This window comes from Phyllobates terribilis, unplaced genomic scaffold (assembly GCF_046119375.1).
Source record: "Phyllobates terribilis strain yellow unplaced genomic scaffold, ASM4611937v1 Scaffold_4__5_contigs__length_816908805, whole genome shotgun sequence".
Classification (NCBI taxonomy): Eukaryota; Metazoa; Chordata; class Amphibia; order Anura; family Dendrobatidae; genus Phyllobates; species Phyllobates terribilis.
In genome coordinates, this window is record NW_027362764.1 from 561,636,062 (window position 1) to 561,656,723 (window position 20,662).

General features: G+C 43.2%; 1 protein-coding gene across 7 annotated transcripts in view; it reads left to right on the top strand.

Moving 5' to 3' along the window:
• Positions 1–20,662, top strand: part of PIEZO2 (piezo type mechanosensitive ion channel component 2) — a 501,115-nt gene that overhangs the window by 343,634 nt on the left and 136,819 nt on the right. For all 7 annotated transcript variants that reach the window (XM_073679027.1, XM_073679025.1, XM_073679031.1 and 4 more), the window contains exons 9-13: positions 1,448–1,576; positions 3,426–3,464; positions 17,380–17,518; positions 18,928–19,079; positions 19,891–20,124. In XM_073679027.1, the coding sequence (XP_073535128.1) occupies positions 1,448–1,576; positions 3,426–3,464; positions 17,380–17,518; positions 18,928–19,079; positions 19,891–20,124 (693 nt within the window). The remainder of the gene's footprint in view (positions 1–1,447; positions 1,577–3,425; positions 3,465–17,379; positions 17,519–18,927; positions 19,080–19,890; positions 20,125–20,662) is intronic.

A 20,662-nucleotide genomic window follows, 5' to 3' on the forward strand; every position in this document is an offset into this window, starting at 1 on the left:
AACATCATTATAGTGGTTACTGTTCGGTAACATCTCAGTATAGTACACAGCAGTGCTGCATAAGTGCAAAGAACAAGATTTTGTGATATCTCACTGTTTCAGTGCAAGAAAGGCCATGGAGGGTTTTGGGATCCCACTCTGCATGCCGGGATCCCACAACCGATAAGTTCTGACCCAGATTTTGTTTGAAAGTCCGGCCCTTTCGAGGGTCATTAGAGTTACTTTCTGAACTTGTAATTGGAAAAATTACCCCATTAAATAAAAACTGCAGCTCTAGATTGGTGTTAGATACTCTTTAACTACTTTTGTATTGCCCTTAGACTATAAACGTCCAAGTTGTATACAGTTTATTCTGCACTGACATTCTAAAACATCAGTACTCATTAAGTAGTTTGCACAAGATTGAATCAACTCTCAGACACAGCCAGACTTCCCTCTGTGAAGATAAACATGATTTATTAGCTGAACCAGCACTTGTGTATACAGATTAGGAAGCATTAACAGTGTTTCCTTCTCTAACCCAATGATCATGTATCGCCATGTGCCCTAGGAGAACCAGCCCGCTTTGCTATGCAAGCTGGAGACTGAATTTCTCATGTAACTGGGGCTAATGTACCCACGCCACTAACAGGGAAAATCAGCAATAAAAAGAGTGTACTAACCCCATATTGACATCCGCTGCACATGTGCGGTGAAGCCGGTAGTGGGTTTATGGAGCAAGCTTACGGGATGAACCCAACGAATACCAGGCAGATAATGGCTGTGACACACAGCCAAGATCTGTTTCTAACCGCCAAGTCCCCATATGGCATCAGTGAAAACGTCATCTGGCCATGCAAAAAGTAAACTCTAATAACACAGCTCTATTGCCCAAAAAATGAAAACATTATGGGTCTCAGAAAATAGCAGCACAATCTTTTTTTTTTTTTACACATTTCTGATATTTTTTCACTACTAAAATAATGGAAAAAAAAATGGATAAGTTTGGTATCGCCATAATCGTATTGATAAGGTGAATCGTATTGCCAGGTCATTAAAAAAATAAAAGAAAAATAAAAAAGTTATGGCTCTTGGAAGAAGGGGAGGAAAAAAACTAAAATGGAAATTGGTCATGTTGGGAAGGGGTTAATTTGCTAAAATGTCTTTTGTGACTTTATGCGGATGGAAGAGAGTGTGAAGTAAATTAAAAAATAAATCATTTAAAATTCTTTTTGAATAAAAGCATAAATAAATGAAAATCGAAACTTAAAATATAATATATTTCAAATATATTAAAATAATTGCTACAGGAAGGGGAACATAATTTAAAATGTTTTTCCTAGCGATTCTTTGTAGTTGTAGAAAAAAAATAATACAAAAAACAAACATATTTTTTATATACAGATTATCTGTATAAATTACAATTTAAGTTGGACTTTTGTAATGATTGTAGTATACACTTTTGTAGGTGATCTTTGAAGAAAATAAGGAGAATGAAGAAGGTGAGGGTGAGGAAGACTGCAGCCCACCTCCTCTCACTGCAGAGAGAAGACGAAGTCTGTGGTATGCTACTCAATACCCCACAGATGAGAGAAAAGTAAGCCTGTGTAGAACCAAGTGAGGTTTTATGAAAACATTCAGTAGTGTGGTCTGAATAAACTGTTGTGAACCAGAGGCAGAAAATATTGGAAATTGGTCCCAATTTATATTTCTGAGTTGACCCTACAGACGTATTACTATGCATTGCAGGACAGTGTTAGACTTAGGCCTGGTTTACCTTACGTTTGATCCCCACATCAGTGCTTTTCCAACAGCTTTTGTCTGAAGCCCTGAACAATGGGATGCATGTGTGTTCCCTGACAGGGTCATTGACTGTAATGATGCAGATGGGGTCACTGAGTGCTTTGTCAGATAACCAGCTATTTGAGGCGGGCACCGAAACACAGTCGATCATGTCTTGGTGTCCGCCTCAAATAGATGGATACAGCCAAAAATGATCTCTAATAGAGCACACAGTAAGCCCTGATGGAGCCGCTGATGTGGTGATTAAATACAATATGAAAAACGATAGTCTTGTAAGTATTTAGTCCTTAGTCATTGGCATTGTCAGACAGAATATTAGATATACGCACTAGTGCATATGATGAGATCAAATGCAAGTATCGTACACACTCACTGGTCACTCTCTTTCACTTTGAAAGAAAACCAAATTCATGTGTAAGAAACAGGTTAACATTAAGATTTAGTGATTTATAAACATTATCCTATGATTACTATTTAGTGCTTTATAAACGTTATCCAGTGATTACTATTTTTTACGTTAATTCAGATGACAGTCCAATGTCTGAGACCTCCATTATTACCAAGAATAAGGATCTGCAAGTGGAGGAGAATTAACCCCTTGTTCTTGATAATGACATGGGGCATTGGAGGTCTGATTGACAGATCGTAAAAATAAGGGTTTTTATGGGACAACCCCTTACATGTAAAGTTGATGCTACCAGTAATGTTGCATTACAAAAGTTTTAGCATAACATACATTGGTAAAAAAAGAAATTAGGATAACACTCAGCCCAACACTTGTTGTGCATTTGATTCTTTGTCATTGTTGCTTTTATGTATGAATCATTCATTGGTTCTAACTATGAGCTTAAACTTTTCCGGACAATTGTGTAAAATGAATATATATTTGTATGACCAAGTCCTGTGCATGTTGTCTTGTACTCCACACCTGGAGACACGTTCTCTATAAAATGACATCTCATTGAGAAAGCTACAATTTCTCAGAATGTATCAAGCAAAAACTGTATGTCTCTTTTTGAAATGAGAACCATACAGTAGGTGCTCAATATCTCTATAGGTGCCATATTCTGACTCTGTGCATCTAGCAACCATTTATGGCTTTATTAATTATTCTCTTGCATATAAATTTCAGTGTCATAGTTGATTTATTGCTACTATGGAATTATGTGTGACCCACCTAATTTATCACAATGTTTTTCTTCTAAACCAATTCTCCCAATAGTCTTTTTAAAATAGTTATTTGTCACTATTCACCCCTGTATTATTACCTTTGACTACAGAAGACCATTTGTGACAATTCTGTCATTTAAAGTTCCAGTAAATGATTCTCAAATTATTGTATTGTAAATGTTTCATTAAAGAAAAAAACTGTAGCTAAAATGCAATATATACATCGGAGAAAGAGATAAAAGATTCATCCATCTAAAATGGATTTTTGGACTTTGTAAAACTGTTTATTTGTCATTTATTGTATTTTTGTATTTTAGCTACTGCTTTACTTTAATGTCAAGTGTGTGTTGTATTCTGCTTTCGTTTTTTCACAGTGCTGTGTGAGTATTCGTTGTCTCTATGTTGTTGCCTTCCAGGGCACAGTAGTCATTGTGGCTACCATTAATTTTATTTTCCTGCTTTGCTTTTTGCAGCTACTTTCCATGACTCAAGATGAATACAAGCCATCTGATGTTAGTATACAAGCAAGAGTGTATTTCACAACTGATCTTCCATAGTTTGTTATACACATACTGTATCATCACTTACCAAAGTAATCGTATGTGTATGTTCAGTTCTAAAATTAAGCTGTCTTAACATATTGGGAGATCAGGCAACCAAAACTGGAGTATTTATTATCACTGTCAGATGGTAAAGCAGAGGAATGCACACAAGAGCACTTTAAAGGTAATCTGTCAGCAGGTTTTGCCATGTGTTCTGAGAGCAGCATGAGGCAGTAGCTGAGACCCTGATTCCAGCGATGTGTCACTTACTAGGCTGTGTGTTTCTTTTTCAATAAATTCGGTGTTTAATCAGCAGGAGATTATCACTATCTGACTAGCTCCCTGATGCTTGCTGGTCCAACCACATGCCCACCACTGATTAGCAGTAGTGTTGAGCCACACCCGTGTGTTCGCCGAACTGTTCGTCGAACTGTTCGTCGAACACCTTCGAACACCGTTAAAACCAATGGCAGGCAAACAAAAACACATAGAAACACATAGAAAACACCTTCAAAGGTGTCCAAAAGCTGACAAACTGCTCAGAAGACACAACTAACACATGGAAAAGTGACAAGTACATATAGTCATGCGAAAAGAAAAGAGGTGGAGGAGTAAAAGGAGGGGGAGACACAGATATAGGCATGTCATGCCCTTCTAAAATCCAAAAAGTGAGAAGCCGACACATTCAGTCCGCTCCTGCCCGTGCCACCTCCGTGTCGCCGGGTTTGTGCCAGAGCCGCGTTGAACCCTGACGGCCAGCCCCCCTCTCCCAATACTGGTGCCTGTCCGCTGGTGGGTCGAGCGAGCCCCCCTGTGGTGGAGGCAGCTCTAAGCTTTTTAATTTAAATTGTCTCTCTAATTTGAATAAATACGCTTTAAATCCATTTGCAAGGATCTATTGGAGGGCAAGTCTCATGCCAGCAGCCGCGTAATTCCAGCTCCAGTAGCGTCCACTAAAGCTAAAGATCGAGCTCGGCTGTCCACCGCAAGGCATCCTACTGCCAGTCCGAGCCCCTATGCCTTGGGGTGCCTCCTGATGCTCTTCACTGAGTATCCCGTGGTCCCGAAGCATTTCCTTTGAAAAAATGAAGTGTCCAAACTACAGGTGGTGTAGCTTGCTTAACAGCCGGGATAATCCGCTGACTAGCAGACCCTGCTACTAGGCACAAAGTATTTCCTGGGCTAGATGCAGTTAAAAATTTGTAATTAGATACTCTCGTTGGATGCTGAGAAAGCATTCCATAGAGTCTCCTGGCACGCCATATATGATTCTCTTAAAAAGCTTGGGGTAGGGGTCTAGGGGACCCTTTTATAGCCAAAATCACGGCCCTGTATCGCAATACGTCACCTAGGCTGAAGATAAATGGAACTGTAGCACCCTGAGGGCTCGGTTGCTACAGAGGTATTGCACCTCACCCAGAGGTGTGATATCTCACTCTCAGGTAAGGATGTAGTGTGGATCAGGACCCGACACCTGCATGCATTACACCACATTGCCGTGGGGCAGGGCGACCAATATGCCCCTGAGATGGGCACGACAGTCCCTGTCCCTGGCTGGAGTGGGGGGAGGGAACACTGAGGAAGGGGAACCCTGTAGTGCAGGAGCAGGGAGGAAGCAGTTCCTGGGTGCATTGAGAAGGGAGTATAAAAGGTGGGCACCATCTTAGTTCAGTGCAGAGAAGTCTGAGCAGAAGTGGCAGGGAGCAGGGGCTCTGCATGAGCTCTGCTCCGGAGGCGGGAAGAGGGAGAAGGAAGGAAGAGGAGCGGAGAAGGCTCCAGGAACGAGGAACGAAGGGATCTCAGGGGTGCGGACGGGCGAGTCGCCACTGCACGCCCGAATCCACCTGCGTGGAGGGGTCAGGCCAAAGGGGGAGACCGGTCCCCGAAACTAGTGGAGGCAGGAAACGACCCTCAGCTAGAAACAGGAGGCTGTGACATTTTATGTGGCGCAGCCCCTCGCTACACCCACTAGGAAGGCACCACATAGGGTCAGGGAAACTGGCGCCAAGTTTACCAAGAGGAGGCCTGAGGCAGCCGGACAGAAGGGTTGGTAAGAAAGGCCAGACAAAGGACACACAAAGGGGGTCATGTGAAGCACTCCAAAGTTATCTGGGAGTTGTCTGAGCCCCTCACCTGGTGAGCACAGTACGACGTGGGCTGCCGTTACCTGCAGACGTGGTCTGGATAATAAGAACTGTGAGTAAAGGCCCTGGACTGCATCACTGACTCCGTGTCATTACTGCTGCTGCCCTGCACCATCACCCCCATCCTCCGCATACACTGCCCTGAGGCTATACTCCTCCCGTGGGGAGTTATGCTACGCTCTGCTGCACCCACAACACCAGCCTCAGCGGTCTGCCCTGGAGCGGCGGTTCACTCTGACCGCAATCCACGGGTGGCGTAGTCGGACATTTAAACATCAAAACCACATAAATAGTTCCGCCACTGGTTTGACCGCCCTGAGCCACGGAACCGGGTTGCCGCCACGGAGACTACAACCACCAGCATCCACCAAAAAGGGTCCGGCTCCGGGTGTCCCAAGGCCCAGGGGGCGCGTCAGAACATTTTCATCACCTTTCACAATCACCAATGGGACAAGGCAGGGGTGTTCTCTGTCCCCTCTCTTATACATCCTAGTGACGGAGCACCTGCTCTCATCAATTCGCCATAACCCCAATATTAGGTGGATTGAGGTGGGAGGCACCGAGTACAAGTGCTCTCTATTTGCTGATGATGTCCTAGTATATATCACTCAATCACATATATCCATCCATGCTGTTATGGCTGAAATAGATCACTTTGTTACATGGTCAAATTTTAAAATCAATGCAGCGAAGTCTGAGGCCCTCGATGTCTCCCTCCCCAAATCCATATAGGATTCCATCCAGTCCAACTTTCCCTTTGCCTGGCCCTCACAGGGTATCAAATACTTAGGAATTCCTATTCATAGAGACCTCTCCCATCTATGTTATCTTAATTTTGGGCCCTTTATTGAACAACTCCATACAGACCACGGTTGGCAAGTTAGAACTGTAAGATTCACTACGTGAACCACTGGTGTTTTGTGGAAAAGCACATGTACACTGTGTTCCAAATTATTATGCAAAAAGTGTTTAGGAGTGATAAGGGAAGAATTTGTTTGTTTGTCAGTTAAACTCATTGATGGTGATGTGTGTCAGGGCTCTTTATATCACTGTAAGCAATTGCAGACACCTGTGCTAATTAGTTTGGCAGGTGTGTCCAATGAAAGGCAAGACTACTTAAGAAGGCTGTCTCACATTATTAAGCAGCCTACATTTTCTGCCAAAATGGGAAAGAAAAAGGATGTGTCGGCTGCTGAGAAGCAACAAATTGTGGAGTGTTTAGGTCAAGGCATGACTACAATCAACATTGTGCGATGATCAGGATGAAGTGTCTTGGCAATCAAGAAGTATGTAGCTGATTCACAGTACACACGTGTGCGTGCTGATAAGGGCAAATTGAGGACTCTTTCCTACAGGCAATTACGTCAGGTTGAAAGAGCAGCGGCAAAAAAGCCTTGTCATAGCAGCAGACAAGTTTTTGAAGCTGCTTGTGCCTCCAACGTCCCCCGAACAACAAGATGCAGGGTCCTTCAGAAGTTTGCAGCTGTGCATACGCCATCCTGTCGACCTCCTCTATCCACTTCACACAAGCAGAAACGGCTCCAGTGGGCCAAACATTACATGAAGACTGATTTCAAAACTGTTTTGTTCACGGATGAGTGCCATGCAGCGCTCGATGGTCCAGATGGATGGAGTGGAGGATGGCTGGTTGATGGACACCCCACGCAAACACGGCTACAGCGCCAACAAGGAGGAGGTGGAGTAATGTTTTGGGCTGGAATCATGGGGAGAGAGATTGTCGGCCCCTTTAGGATCCCTGAAGGCGCTAAAGATGAACTCCATAATGTATGTGGATTTTCTCAAACAGCACTTCCTGCCATGGTTCAAGAAGAAGAACCGTGTATTTCACAGCAAGATCATTTTTCTGCATGATAATGCACCATCTCATGCTGCACATAAAACATCTGCATCTCTGGCTGATATGGGCATAAAAGGGGACAAACTTATGGTGTGACCCCCATGCTCCCCTGACCTCTACCCCATTCAGAACCTTTGGAGCATCATTAAAAGGAGTGTCTATGATGGCGGAAGGCAGTTCACATCTAAGCAACAGCTCTGGGAGGGTATTCTGTCCTCATGCAAAACAATTGAAGCAGAAACCATCCAAAACCTGAGAAATTCAATGGACGAGAGAGTTCAGAAGCTCCTTTCGAACAAGGGGTCCTATGTGAAAATGTAACATCACCTAGAATAAAGTTTTGAGTTGAAAACTGTTTGATTTCAGTTTCTAACAACCTGCTAATGCTTATAATTTCAAAAATGACCATTTTTTTTGGTCTTTATTAAAATGAAAAGGTTGATCGAAAAGTTTGGGGGATCTAAGAGTGTGGCAACCCAGTAGTCATGATTACTTCGAATTCTGACAATATGAGGGTCATGCTGCAGGTAGTGCAGCAAGAAGGCACTTATGTGTCTTGCGCATCTCGGAGCCCCAAAATTATTTTCCGGGCTAGATGCAGCTAAAAATTATTATTAATTTTAAATCTGGTGAAGCTTTAGTATAGATGGCCTAATAGAATCAGTGCTGCACACTGCTACAAAGCCCAAATTATTTTCCAGCCAAGATACAGATAAACATGATTAGTAATTTGAAAGCTTAAAACGGTTGGTAGGGTGATTTTAACCAATCATCAAGCTTTTACTCTCCCCAGGATGACACAGGGGTAGAAAAGTCGTTTCGGATCCATGATTTGTTCATCTTTATGAACGTGAGTCTGTCTACATTATCAGTGGAGAGCCGCGTGCGCTTATCTGTCAGCACACCACCAGCAGCGCTGAACACACGTTCAGACAGAACGCTGGCTGCGGGGCATGACAAGATCTCCAAGGCGTAAGTGGCTAGCTCCGGCCATTTATCCAGATTGGAAGCCCAAAAAGAGCAAGGGTCCAGTGACACAGTCGTGGCTTCAATGTTTACTTGGAGATACTCCTGTACCATCGTCTCTAGGCGTTGACTATGTGTCAGACTTCTTGTCTCCTGTGGCCTTGCAAAGGATGGGCTAAAAAAGTGGTGAAATGATTCCGCAAAATTGATGTTACCAGCAGATACTGTGGTTCTGTTACGGTTTGAGTGCTGAACACTTGACGGTCCCACGGTTGGCAAGTTGGAACTGTGAGATTCACTACGTGCACCACTGGTATTTTGTGGAAAAGCACATGTAAGATTCTGCAACAGTCTCTGCTGATACTCCTGCATGCGTGCATCCCTTTCTATGGCAGGAATAATTTCTGCAAATTTACTTTTGTACCGGGGATCTAACAGTGTGGCAACCCAGTAGTCAGGATTATTTCTAATTCTCACAATTCGAGGGTCATGTTGCAGGTAGTGCAAAAAGAAGGCACTCATGTGTGTTGCGCATCCAGGAGCACCAAGTCCCTGTTGTGTTGGTGGCGAGGTAACAATCATGCTTTCTTCCTCTGTCCTCTCCCCCCAACCTCGCACAACAGAAATGTGATCAAGGTCTCCCTCATCTGATGAGTCTTCCATCAGTTCGTCCTCCACTTCTTCCTGGGCTCCTGCACCTTCCTCACTAGTTTGGCTGCTACCATGCGCCCTGGTAAAACCATCTCCCCCACCCTCAAATGCCTTCCGCCTTGGTGCTGCCGACCATCTGGACCTTGCAGATGTTAGCCCTTCCGCATACAACTCCTCCTCCTCTACTTCCTCCACCTCCTCTTGTGCCACCACCTGACTCCGAATTCTGTTTAACATGTGCTCCAGCATGTAAATCACCGGAATAGTCATGCTGATAATGGCATCGTCAGCACTAAACATCTTCGTCGCCATTTCAAAACTGTGCAGAAGGGTGCATAGGTCCCTGATCTGAGACCACTCCTCCAGCGTGATTTGCCCCACCTCTGGATCTCGTTGGCCCAGGCTATACGTCAGAACGTATTGCACCAGGGCTTGTCAGTGCTGCCACAGTCGCTGCAACATGTGCAGAGTTGAATTCCACCGGGTAGGCACATCGCATTTTAGCCGGTGAAGTGGCAGGCCCAACGACTTCTGTAGAGATGTAAGTCGCTGAGCTGCGGGATGCGAAAGGCGGAAGTGAGCACACAGCGACCGTGCCCTCTGCAGAAGGCCATCTAGTCTGGGATAGTGGGCTAAAACTTGCTGGACAACCAGGTTCAACACGTGAGCCATACAAGGCACGTGTGTGACATTGCCCCGGCGAAGGGCCGCACCCAGGTTTGCAGCATTGTCGCACACGGCCTTCCCTGGTTTCAGGTCCAGTGGAGACAACCATTCATGAAATTGGTTCTCCAGAGCTGACCACAACTCCTCAGCTGTGTGACTCACATTTCCCAGACATTTCAATGTAAAAACCGCCTGATGACGTTGAGCCCTACTGCAAGCATAGTAAGGAGGTGTGCAGGATCCCTTCTGCGCAGTTAGAAAGCTTGTGGCATGACCAGACAGGCTTTGGGTGCAGGTGGAAGACCGAGAGGAAGTTGAGGAGGCAGAAGCAGTGGAGGAACTTTGACATAAAGAGGATTGACGCACAACTCGTGGGGACGGCAAGACTTGGACAGCAGCCCCTTGTCCTGCTGTCACCATAGTTACCCAGTGCCCAGTCAGCGACATGTAACGCCCCTGTCCATGCCTACTCGTCCAAGTGTCTGTGGTGAAATGCACCCTGTCACACACAGAGTTTCTCAAAGAAGCGGTGATGTTGTGTGCGACATGCTGGTGGAGCGCAGGCACACCTTTCTTTGAGAAGTAGTGCCGACTGGGCATCTGGTACTGGGGCACTGCGACGGACATAAGGTCTCGAAAATCCTCTGTGTCCACCAGGCGGAAAGGCAGCATTTCTGTAGCCAAGAACTTGCAGATGGTGAAATTCAACCTCTTAGCTTTCTCATGGCTAGGAGGAAATGGTCTTTTACTTGTCCACATCTGAGGGACCGAGGGCTGGCTATTGTGCTTAGACGGGGTTGATAAGGGTGTCCCCGGCAAACTGCCGGTCAGTGAGGAAGATGCAGGCGGACATGTTAGGTTGCCTTGATCCAAAGGTGGTGCTATCGATGTCGGACAGCGCTCAACACCAGCTGGTGTTACCACCTCCAAAGAAAATGATGACCTGCCAATCACGCTGGCTGTTGCGGGTAAAGAGGTGGCAGGTCTGCGCCCCAAAACAGGTGTGACTGCTGTCCCCCCAGTCACAGAGGATGAAGAGGCCGCGGATGCACAAGATATGGCAGACGGTGGTTGGCCCGGCCGGCTAGGCCGCATTGTAGCACACTGAGCTTCCCACTGCAACTTATGCTTCATGTCCATGTGCCGGTTCATGCATGAAGTACTCAAACTATGTATTTTTTGGCCTCTACTTAGCTTTTGCTGACAATTGTTACAGATAACACGAGTTGGGTCATCTTTATCGATCTGAAAAAATGCCCAGGCTATGCAAGGCTTAGCACCCATGTGACCTGAAGAGCCACCACGACTTGTGGTGAGAGGCAGAGTTGTGTTTGAGGATGCAGTTGTTGACGTGCTTCCAGTACTACGTCTCTGTCCAGGAAGGCGCAACCTGACCTCGTCGTCACTAGCATCTTCCTCCACCTCCTCTGCTGACCTCATCTCTTGGCTGACTGTGGGTTGACAGTAAGTGGGATCTCCAACCTCATCATCATCACCCTGTGCGTTATCACACCCGTCGTCCTCAGAGCCAACCTGTTCCTGCCCTGACAAAAAACTAAAGTTGTCGCTCCAATCAGGTATTTGAGTCTTATCATCGTCTTCCTCATTGTCTCCACCAACAGGAGTTACAGTTTGGGAATGAGGGTCTACATTATGGTCAGAACCTTCTGCGTCTGGTCCTGGATCCGACTCATAAAGATTCTGGGCATCAGTGCAGATCATTTCCTCGTCTGGATTCACAGAAGCGCTGGAGTCGACCTCTGATTCTCAGGCTATAGTATGAGTAAACAGCTCTGCAGACTCAACCATCTGTTCTACCTCATACTCAGACGGGCAGCTGGAGATTTGGGAGCTGTGAGGAAGCAAGTGCGATTGGGGTGACACCTTTGAGGACTGGAGTATTTGTGATGTTGAAGTTGATGTGGAGGAGAGCCCACTTAAAGGAGCACTTGATATCCGTTGAAGCACCTGCTGTTTTTGTGCCTCATCTGGAATTTGTAGCGATTGGCGTAGCCGTAAGAAAGCGATCTTATAACATTGTCCGCTAAAAGAAGTAGACATTTTAGTTTGGCTGGAAGATGGTCTTTCTTCTGCAGATGTTACTGTTGCTTTAACACCTACCCCACGGACACAACCTTTTTTCCCCTTCCCAACACGCCTATTCCCCTTTCCACTAGCAGCAGGCCTTTTTCCACTCATTTTGGTGGTTAACTAATTAACAACTCTGGAGTTGTTTGCACAAAAAAACAATGGATGGGAACCGAGCAGAGCTGAGTGGCCAAACTGTGGTATTAGGCCAAAACTATTGGCTGGGTTAGATGCAGAAAAAAATTATATTCAATTTGCAACCTGATGGAGGTCAGTATAGATGGACTAATAGAGAAAGTCCCACACACTGCTAGAAGGCCAAATATTTTTTCAGAGCTAGATGCAGAAAAAAATATATTCAGTTTGCAACCTGATGGAGGTCTGTATAGATGGATTAATAGAACAAGTCCCACACACAGCTAGAAGCCCAATATTTTTTCAGAGGTAGATGCAGAAAAAAATATATTCAGTTTGCAACCTGATGGAGGTCAGTATAGATGGACTAATACAACAAGTCCCACACACAGCTAGAAGCCCAATATTTTTTCAGAGGTAGATGCAGAAAAAATATATTCAGTTGGCAACCTGATGGAGGTCTGTATAGATGGATTAATAGAACAAGTCCCACACACAGCTAGAAGCCCAATATTTTTTCAGAGGTAGATGCAGAAAAAAATATATTCAGTTTGCAACCTGATGGAGGTCTGTATAGATGGATTAATAGAACAAGTCCCACACACAGCTAGAAGCCCAATATTTTTTCAGAGGTAGATGCAGAAAAAAATATATTCAGTTTGCAACCTAATGGAGGTCAGCATAGATGGATTAATACAACAAGTCCCACACACAGCTAGAAGCCCAATATTTTTTCAGAGGTAGATGCAGAAAAAAATATATTCAGTTTGCAACCTGATGGAGGTCTGTATAGATGGACTAATACAACAAGTCCCACACACAGCTAGAAGCCCAATATTTTTTCAGAAGTAGATGCAGAAAAAAATATATTCAGTTTGCAACCTGATGGAGGTCAGTATAGATGGACTAATACAACAAGTCCCACACACAGCTAGAAGCCCAATATTTTTTCAGAGGTAGATGCAGAAAAAAATATATTCAGTTTGCAACCTGATGGAGGTCTGTATAGATGGATTAATAGAACAAGTCCCACACACAGCTAGAAGCCCAATATTTTTTCAGAGGTAGATAAAGAAAAAAATATATGCAGTTTGCAACCTGATGGAGGTCAGTATAGATGGACTAATACAACAAGTCCCACACACAGCTAGAAGCCCAATATTTTTTCAGAGCTAGATGCAGAAAAAAATTATATTCAATTTGCAACCTGATGGAGGTCAGTATAGATGGACTAATAGAATGATGCTATGCCCAAAAGATTTTACTTCACTAGGTGCAGTAAAAAAATTGGTATTCTATACACAGGTGGTATATCTTGCAACACAGATAGGCTACTCCACTGACTAACAAACTCTGCAATAGGCCAAAAAGGATTAGCTTTGCTAGATTCAGCCAAATGCTGTGAAAAAAACTTGCACAGCACTGGCACAGACCTGCCTGGCAAAAACTGATAGGAACTGATGTAACCTAGTCCTGAAAAGGACTCCAATTACAATTAGTCTTTACTCCCACAATCTATCTATTTAAGAGCACAGACCTGCCTGATAAAAGTCGTAGGAAATGCTGTAACCTAGTCCTTAAAAGGACTGCAATCACAACTATTCCCTACTCCCAAGCTATCTGTAGATTTGTGCGAAAATTGTCTTGAAATTAACAAGGTATAGCGCACACAGCAACAGCGGTGCCGTCTAACACGCAGCTGCAGCAGTGAGAAAATGGTGGCGACGGGGAAAATGGCTTGGTCTTATAGGGCAAGGACATGTGACATACACTGCCAATGACACATGCCTTTGCTTGTGTGAAAAAAAGCACTTCGCTCCGTGTGTGTGCTGCTGATAGGCTGACAGATTGCACCTCCCCACTGTAAATGCGGGAAAGAGAAAAAAAAAATGGAGATCTTCATTGTTCCTGCAGAGATCCATCCCCTGCCCCTCCCCCCACCCCGCTGTACACTCAAACTGCGTATTAACATTAATTTTCATCATTACTGAGAAAAAATCCAGTTATGATTTTGGTGCACGAACAGTTATCGAACATAACCTCGAACAGCCGAATTTTTCTCAAATTGTTCGTGTTCGCCGAACGGCTCGAACACCGCCCAAAACAGCTCGAATTTGAGATTTGCGAACAGTTCGAGTAGAACAACGCTCATCTCTAATTAGCAGCTCTCTGTCAATATACAGTACATTGTACAGAGAGAGCTAACACTCAGTGGGGTTATACAGGGCTCAACATTACGAGCTCTGCTAAATCTGCAGAAGAGAATGCTGTGATTCTATTACAACTGCTGCACCCAGTAAACTAAGTGACACATCGCTGGAATCAGATTCTCACCTTTTACATCATTTTGCTGTTAGATTACAATACAAAAACCTGCTGACAGATTCCCTTTAATTAGGAATCTACACTTAGAGTATGTTCCAACGGGACCTTTCTGCTGCTGACCTCACACATCGTAAAGTCTGGTACAAAACATTTGCAGCAGCAAAATTCACTGTGGATTTTATAGTGGAAATGCTGCTAATTTCAGATTTTGCTCTGATAAATCTCATTCACATTGCTACTACTGTAATTTTCACATCAGTATTGTAATACAGGTACATGATTTTCATGTGTTTTTTATGTTTTTTTTTATACACACATGCATTTTATTATGCATTTTTTTTTACCATAGAGAGGGTTATGGAAAAACACATGCAAAAGCCACACCCAGAGCACACTACTCTTGGAATAAGGCCACGGCCCCACAATCAATATTTGGTCAGTATTTTATCTCAGGAGTGGGAGCCAAAACCAGGTGAGGAACAATCAGAGAAAGGTATAATAGAAACAAGTCACCAATTCTGCATTTATCACCCACTCCTGGTTTTGGCTCCCACTACTGAGAAAAAATACTGACCAAATACTGACAGTGGGGCTGTGGCCTAAGAGTACGTTCCCATGATGAACTTTTGGTTCATTTTTAACTCTGTGTATTTTTGCTGCATCAAAATTCAGCATCTTACAGTTCCAGTGGGTGGGATTTATAGAAATCTTGTGCCCACTGTGCTTAACTGACCTGTGGTGCATGTTTCGCAGCGCAGCATGTCCATCTTTCTTGCGGGTACGCCGAGTTTTCTGTACAGATTTTCCCCATTGAAAATCCGCAGGTAAAAACGCAAATGTGTTTTTAGTGTGTTTTCACAGAAGAAATGCATCAAAATCGCGTGTAATCTGCAACTAAGTGTATCAATAAAGTTTTGTCAAAGCCAAAGACCGTTAAAGGGATATTCCCATCTCTAAGATCCTATCACAATATGTGGTAAGTGTAATAATAATAATATTAGCAAATAACTCCAATTAGAAATGTAGTATATTTTTTTTATTCACTATATCTCTTACCTCATGTGCAGGCATTGCAGCACCTTAGGTATCCATGGTTACGACCACTTGCAGCTAGCTAACTAAGGCCACGGCCCCTCTATCAGTATTCGGTCAGTATTTTTTCTCAGGAGTGGGAGCCAAAACAAGGAGTGGGTGATAAATACAGAAGTGGTGACTTGTTTCTATTATACCGAATACTGATAGTGGGGCCGTGGCCTAACTGTCACTATATGAGTGTACGTTAGTGACGCGCCCCCTGGGCCGTGGGGTACCCGGTGCCGGGCCGGTGGATGCTGGGGAATGTCACAGTGGCGGTGACCAGGTCCGTGACCCAGGGCGGTCAATAAAAAGGGATTATTTATAGGGGAATTATGGTGATTGTATAAAGTTCGTGACGCCACCTGTGGTATGCGGCTATGTGGAGCCGCCGCTGCGGAGCAGTCCTCTGAAGCTGATGTTACTGCAGCAGGGATGGTGTGGCTCTCCACAGGAAGAGCTAGCTCTAGGGCAGTGTGGATATTGCAGGTTGTGCTGGGCGTTGTAATGCAGGGGTTGATGGCGCAGCAAGAAACACAGAGACAAGGAAGTGCTGTCCCAGGGTCTTTACTGGTGCTGATTAAACAAGCCGGGACTAGAGTACTGGCTAGAAGTGGAAGTCCGGGCAGCCTGGAAGCAAGTAAAGAATCCTCCTTGCCAGGTGAAGTTGGAGGCCTTCCCTTTCCACTAAACTCTTTGGCCCTGCTGCTTGTAGCGGTGCGGTGACCCTCGTCCCTGAGTGCGGCGTTTCTGTGCTCACCCGTATGGCAGGCAGCTCGGGCCTTGCTGGCGCGTCACTCCCACGTGGCGGTGCTGGACCCTGCGGTACTGCTGAGCCTCCGGGCGTCTGATGGGGCCAGGAGACCTGCTGTCTCCTGCCCTCTGGTTTCTACTGCTGGGCCTTTCAGTGCCCCACAGTCTCGGACTCCGGTGTCCGGTTCTTTGGTGTTCGCTCCTTCTGGGGTGAGCTGCCGTGCAGCTCCAGTCCCCAGCTCCTCTCTTCTCGACGTCCTCTCTTCAACTCCTCACACTAAGACTAACTAACCCCGCCTCCAGATCCCAGTTGCCAAGGGGAGGAGCTCCCCTTGCTGGTCTGGAGCCAGGAAAGTGTTGCATGTTTAGTATACCTGACTAGGGGACCCCTGCTTGTTTCCAGGCATGGCATCACCTCTGGTGAGGGAGGCAATGCCACTGTTGCAACCGGACTCCTGGGGTGCCACATAACCATGGATACATAAGGTCTTGCAATACCATACATGGGGTAAGTGACATAGCGAATCAGAAAAACTTTACGACATATCTAATTGGAGGTATTTGCTAATATTATTATTATTACACCTACTACATATTGGGATAGGATCTTGGAGATGGGAATACCCCTTTAAGTATCAAAAACAAAGCAGCTTTATTTAAAGCATGACGCACCAACAAGAGACAAAAAACGCAGCGTCAAAAACGCAATAAAAACGCAAGGTGAAAAACACACATAAAAACGCAATGAAAAAACGCAAGTAACCTAATTTAAATAATAGGTGCAGAAATGGTACAAAAAATCTGCAAAATCAAAAACTCACCAAAACCTCATTGTGGGAGTGTAGACTAAAACACCAATGGCCTGAAAAGAGGTAACATACTGTAGTGCTTTCCAGATTTATTTATTCACTTACAGCCAACATTTGTCTTTAGCATTTTTACCACATAAAAAGCCACAAAAGACGCTAGAAAAGTAAAACATTGCAGGCTGCATGTTTGCAAAATAAAGTGTGAATATAGCTCTAGAGCAGATTAGATGTTGATCTTTGTGCACAAATGAAGTGAAAGTTGTTTAATGAAATCCAAACCAGCCATATACTGTAACATCCGACTATACTGCAGATAAGTAGCCTTAAACTAGGATATGCATTATTCTGTTGTATTGTATGGAGCAAGTTAATGTTAAAATATGATTGAATATTTTTTGCTAATTGCTGCTTGACAGGTACTACTTGTAACAGTTAATGGGACACCAGTTGATTATCACACAATAAATGCATCACTTCCTATAGAAAACGGGCCTACTAAAATAGATGTGTACTCAACACCTCAGTACAAATGGGAGCATACAGATGAAATCTCTGGTAAGAGTACAGTTCAATGTGATATCATCTGTAAAATTAAAATGTGACTAGTCCATGATTTTGTAGAGGAGGATTAATATGTCAGATACTTTTGACGGAATTTTAGTTGTAGAATCGGCACTTACGGTAAATTGGATAACAAAGTGCCATAGGGTTGTAACAAATCCCATTCGCTCACAACACGAAAAATCTGTATTGGATTGAAGGCGCACCATAGCATGCGTTATCTGTTGCAGAAATGCTGATTTTTGCCGCAGATTTCATTGATTACAGAAAATTCCACACTAAACTCAGTAATGTATTTCATATCTGTCACAATTTTAGTACAGGTTTTTTGGATGGTTTTACAGTGTAATCTTTATGTTGTGTGTGCCCAGCCTTCTCCTGTGCCTTATTTGGGTTTCCAATATAAAATAAGGCATATTGCAGTACATGTGTATGATCTTGTTATTTCCTTATTTATCTCTATTGTTTATATTGTTAAACTTGCCAGATCTTGTAACCTTGTGGAAAAAGTCCTCAGTGATGTCAAAGCTCTGATTTTGGATTACCTTCTTGGCACTCAAGAGATTAAAGAAATTATAAATGAGTCACATGGTCTCATTTATGGTTCAGATTCACATTAAGACAACTACGTTCCACAAAGCAGGCAGCTTTCTGACACTTAGGCTATGTTCACACATGGCAGATTTGTTGCAGAAGTTAAAATCTTACATATCTGATTGGAGTTATCTCTGTAGTATTTGCATCAGTTTATCAAACCCAATTCAAAGATATGGAGCAATCACTCAAATTCCTGCAAAACAATCTGCCACGTCAGAATATACACTTAGTTCTTTACAGGATTTTTTTTAAAAAATGGCTTTCACTTGAAAGTACTATTTCACCACTGTAAAAAAAAAACACAATCCCTGCAGGGTAATGTTACATAACTCACATAACTTTTACATATTGACACTATTTACTAGTCACATATTCATGGTACTGTTATATGGAAATGTATCCTGTAGTGGCTCATAGCTGTATAGCACATAAACCATCAGGCATACAGAAGTGAACCAATATATGCCCAGTACAATGAGTATATGAGATTTTTATCAATTTAATTATTATTATTTTTATTTTTATTATTATAATAATTATATATATATATCAATAAAAGTTATTTTTCCCTTTAACAATGTAATAATAGTCAGTGGTACTCCTTATTTTATGACTATCATTAGTAGTCCTTATTCTTCATTGCCGTCTTGCTCAGTAGAATAAGGCCTATACTGGGTCTAATATAACCCAGGAGCTGGCGAGCTGCAGTTTAATGACTGCTTCACTATCACTGTAATAGCCCTGAAAGTGTGTTTAAATTCTGTATATTTTGTATGATGGAGAATTACTAACATGTTTTCCATTAGAAAAGAAAGAAGAAGAGGAAGAAGAAGAGGAGGAGCAGGAGGTGGAAGAGGATGTGTCTGAGAAAAAGGAAAACGCTAAAGTTCATGCTCTGGTGGTAGTGCTGCAGTTCATCATGAAGCAGAGTTACATCTGTGCTCTTATTTCTATGATGGTATGATGATAAAAATGCTGTTTTGGTTGCTTACTTTATATCAGTTTTTTGTATAGTGCATAGATATAAAATACCAAGGGCTTGTTTACATGTAGCCAATTAACTGCAGATTTAGATATGTAAGAATATATAGCCTTATAAGAGAAAAAAATACAGCTTGCAAATAAAGCATCTATACTAATTCAGAAAAAAGCAATGAGACGCCATGTTTTACATGCTATATAAGGTACATTAATAAGTCTTAAAGGTGTCCGTACACATATCTCTTGATTCCTCCATTAAGGAGCTGAGAATTCATGTTTCTATCAATGGGAAATATTCTTCGAATGGTGCAAATGACCAGGCTCCCATACACATAAGATTCCCCCTCTCGTATGGGTGGCCTGCCTTAGGCATAGATTGTACAACAGTTTATGAACTACAAATAAGATTTGCATATGTAAATAGGATACTATGTTTTATAAACCCTTGTTTTATTTTACTCCCTTATGTAGCACCATTAATTGAACAGCACTTTATAGACATCATCAACATTACTGTCCCCAATCTAAATTCCCTATCGGCATCTGAGGCATGGGAGTAAACCCACATAAGCACAGGGAGAATATAGACTCCTTGCAGATGTTGTCCTTGGAGAGATTTGACCCCAGAATCCCATCATTGCAAGGCTACAGTGCTAACCACTGAGCCACCGTGCTGCCACTGGGTTGTTTACAAATAATAATGCAAGGTTGAAATTGGGCCTATTTGTTCACTGCCTCCTGATTCAATGACATGCGTTTCTTTTTTCTCTTTTTTTTGTCACTACTAGGCTTGGAGTATTACATATCACAGCTGGTTAACCTTTGTATTGCTAATCTGGTCTTGCGCCCTCTGGATGATTCGTGATAGAAGGAAATATGCCATGCTTAGCTCACCCTTTATGGTTATTTATGGCAATTTATTGGTAACTTTACAATACATTTGGAGCATAGATTTGCCTAAAGAGCTTAAAGTTATTTCAGGTCTTCTTGAACGTAAGAGCCCAGATGAACTTGCATCAAAGGTGAGCAATTTGCACAAACATTTTTCAACAAACTTTAGAGACTGTTTTGAAGACACAAATAGTAATAAGATGTGAACTGCAGTATATTGTTTGCAGTTCTTGAGTGTCATCTTGTTCCTAAAAAAAATTCTCCTAATGTCAGGACTTCACAGCAATATATTACATGTGATGTGTTATAATGCAGTTTCTTGCAAGATTACAGTGAAGACTTACATAAAATATCCTACTTGCCATAATACTTAGCAGATTTATTATAGACTGTAGCATATACACAAGTGATGTAATCTACTAAAACATACATTATATCCAAAGTCATAAAACATTGCAATCTGTCTACACAGGCACATAGGTGTGCAATTAATGCCATCATGTCCTGGCCTTAGGACTACTGATCTAAGCGTGACGGCCTCATAGAATTATATGAAGCTGTCACGCTCAGGTCTGGAGTCCCGCGAACAGTCCTTGTATTGCCGTCTGTGCTCGGACTGTGTTGCATGGACGTCTTCATGAACCCTAAGGCTGTGTTCACATTGGCATC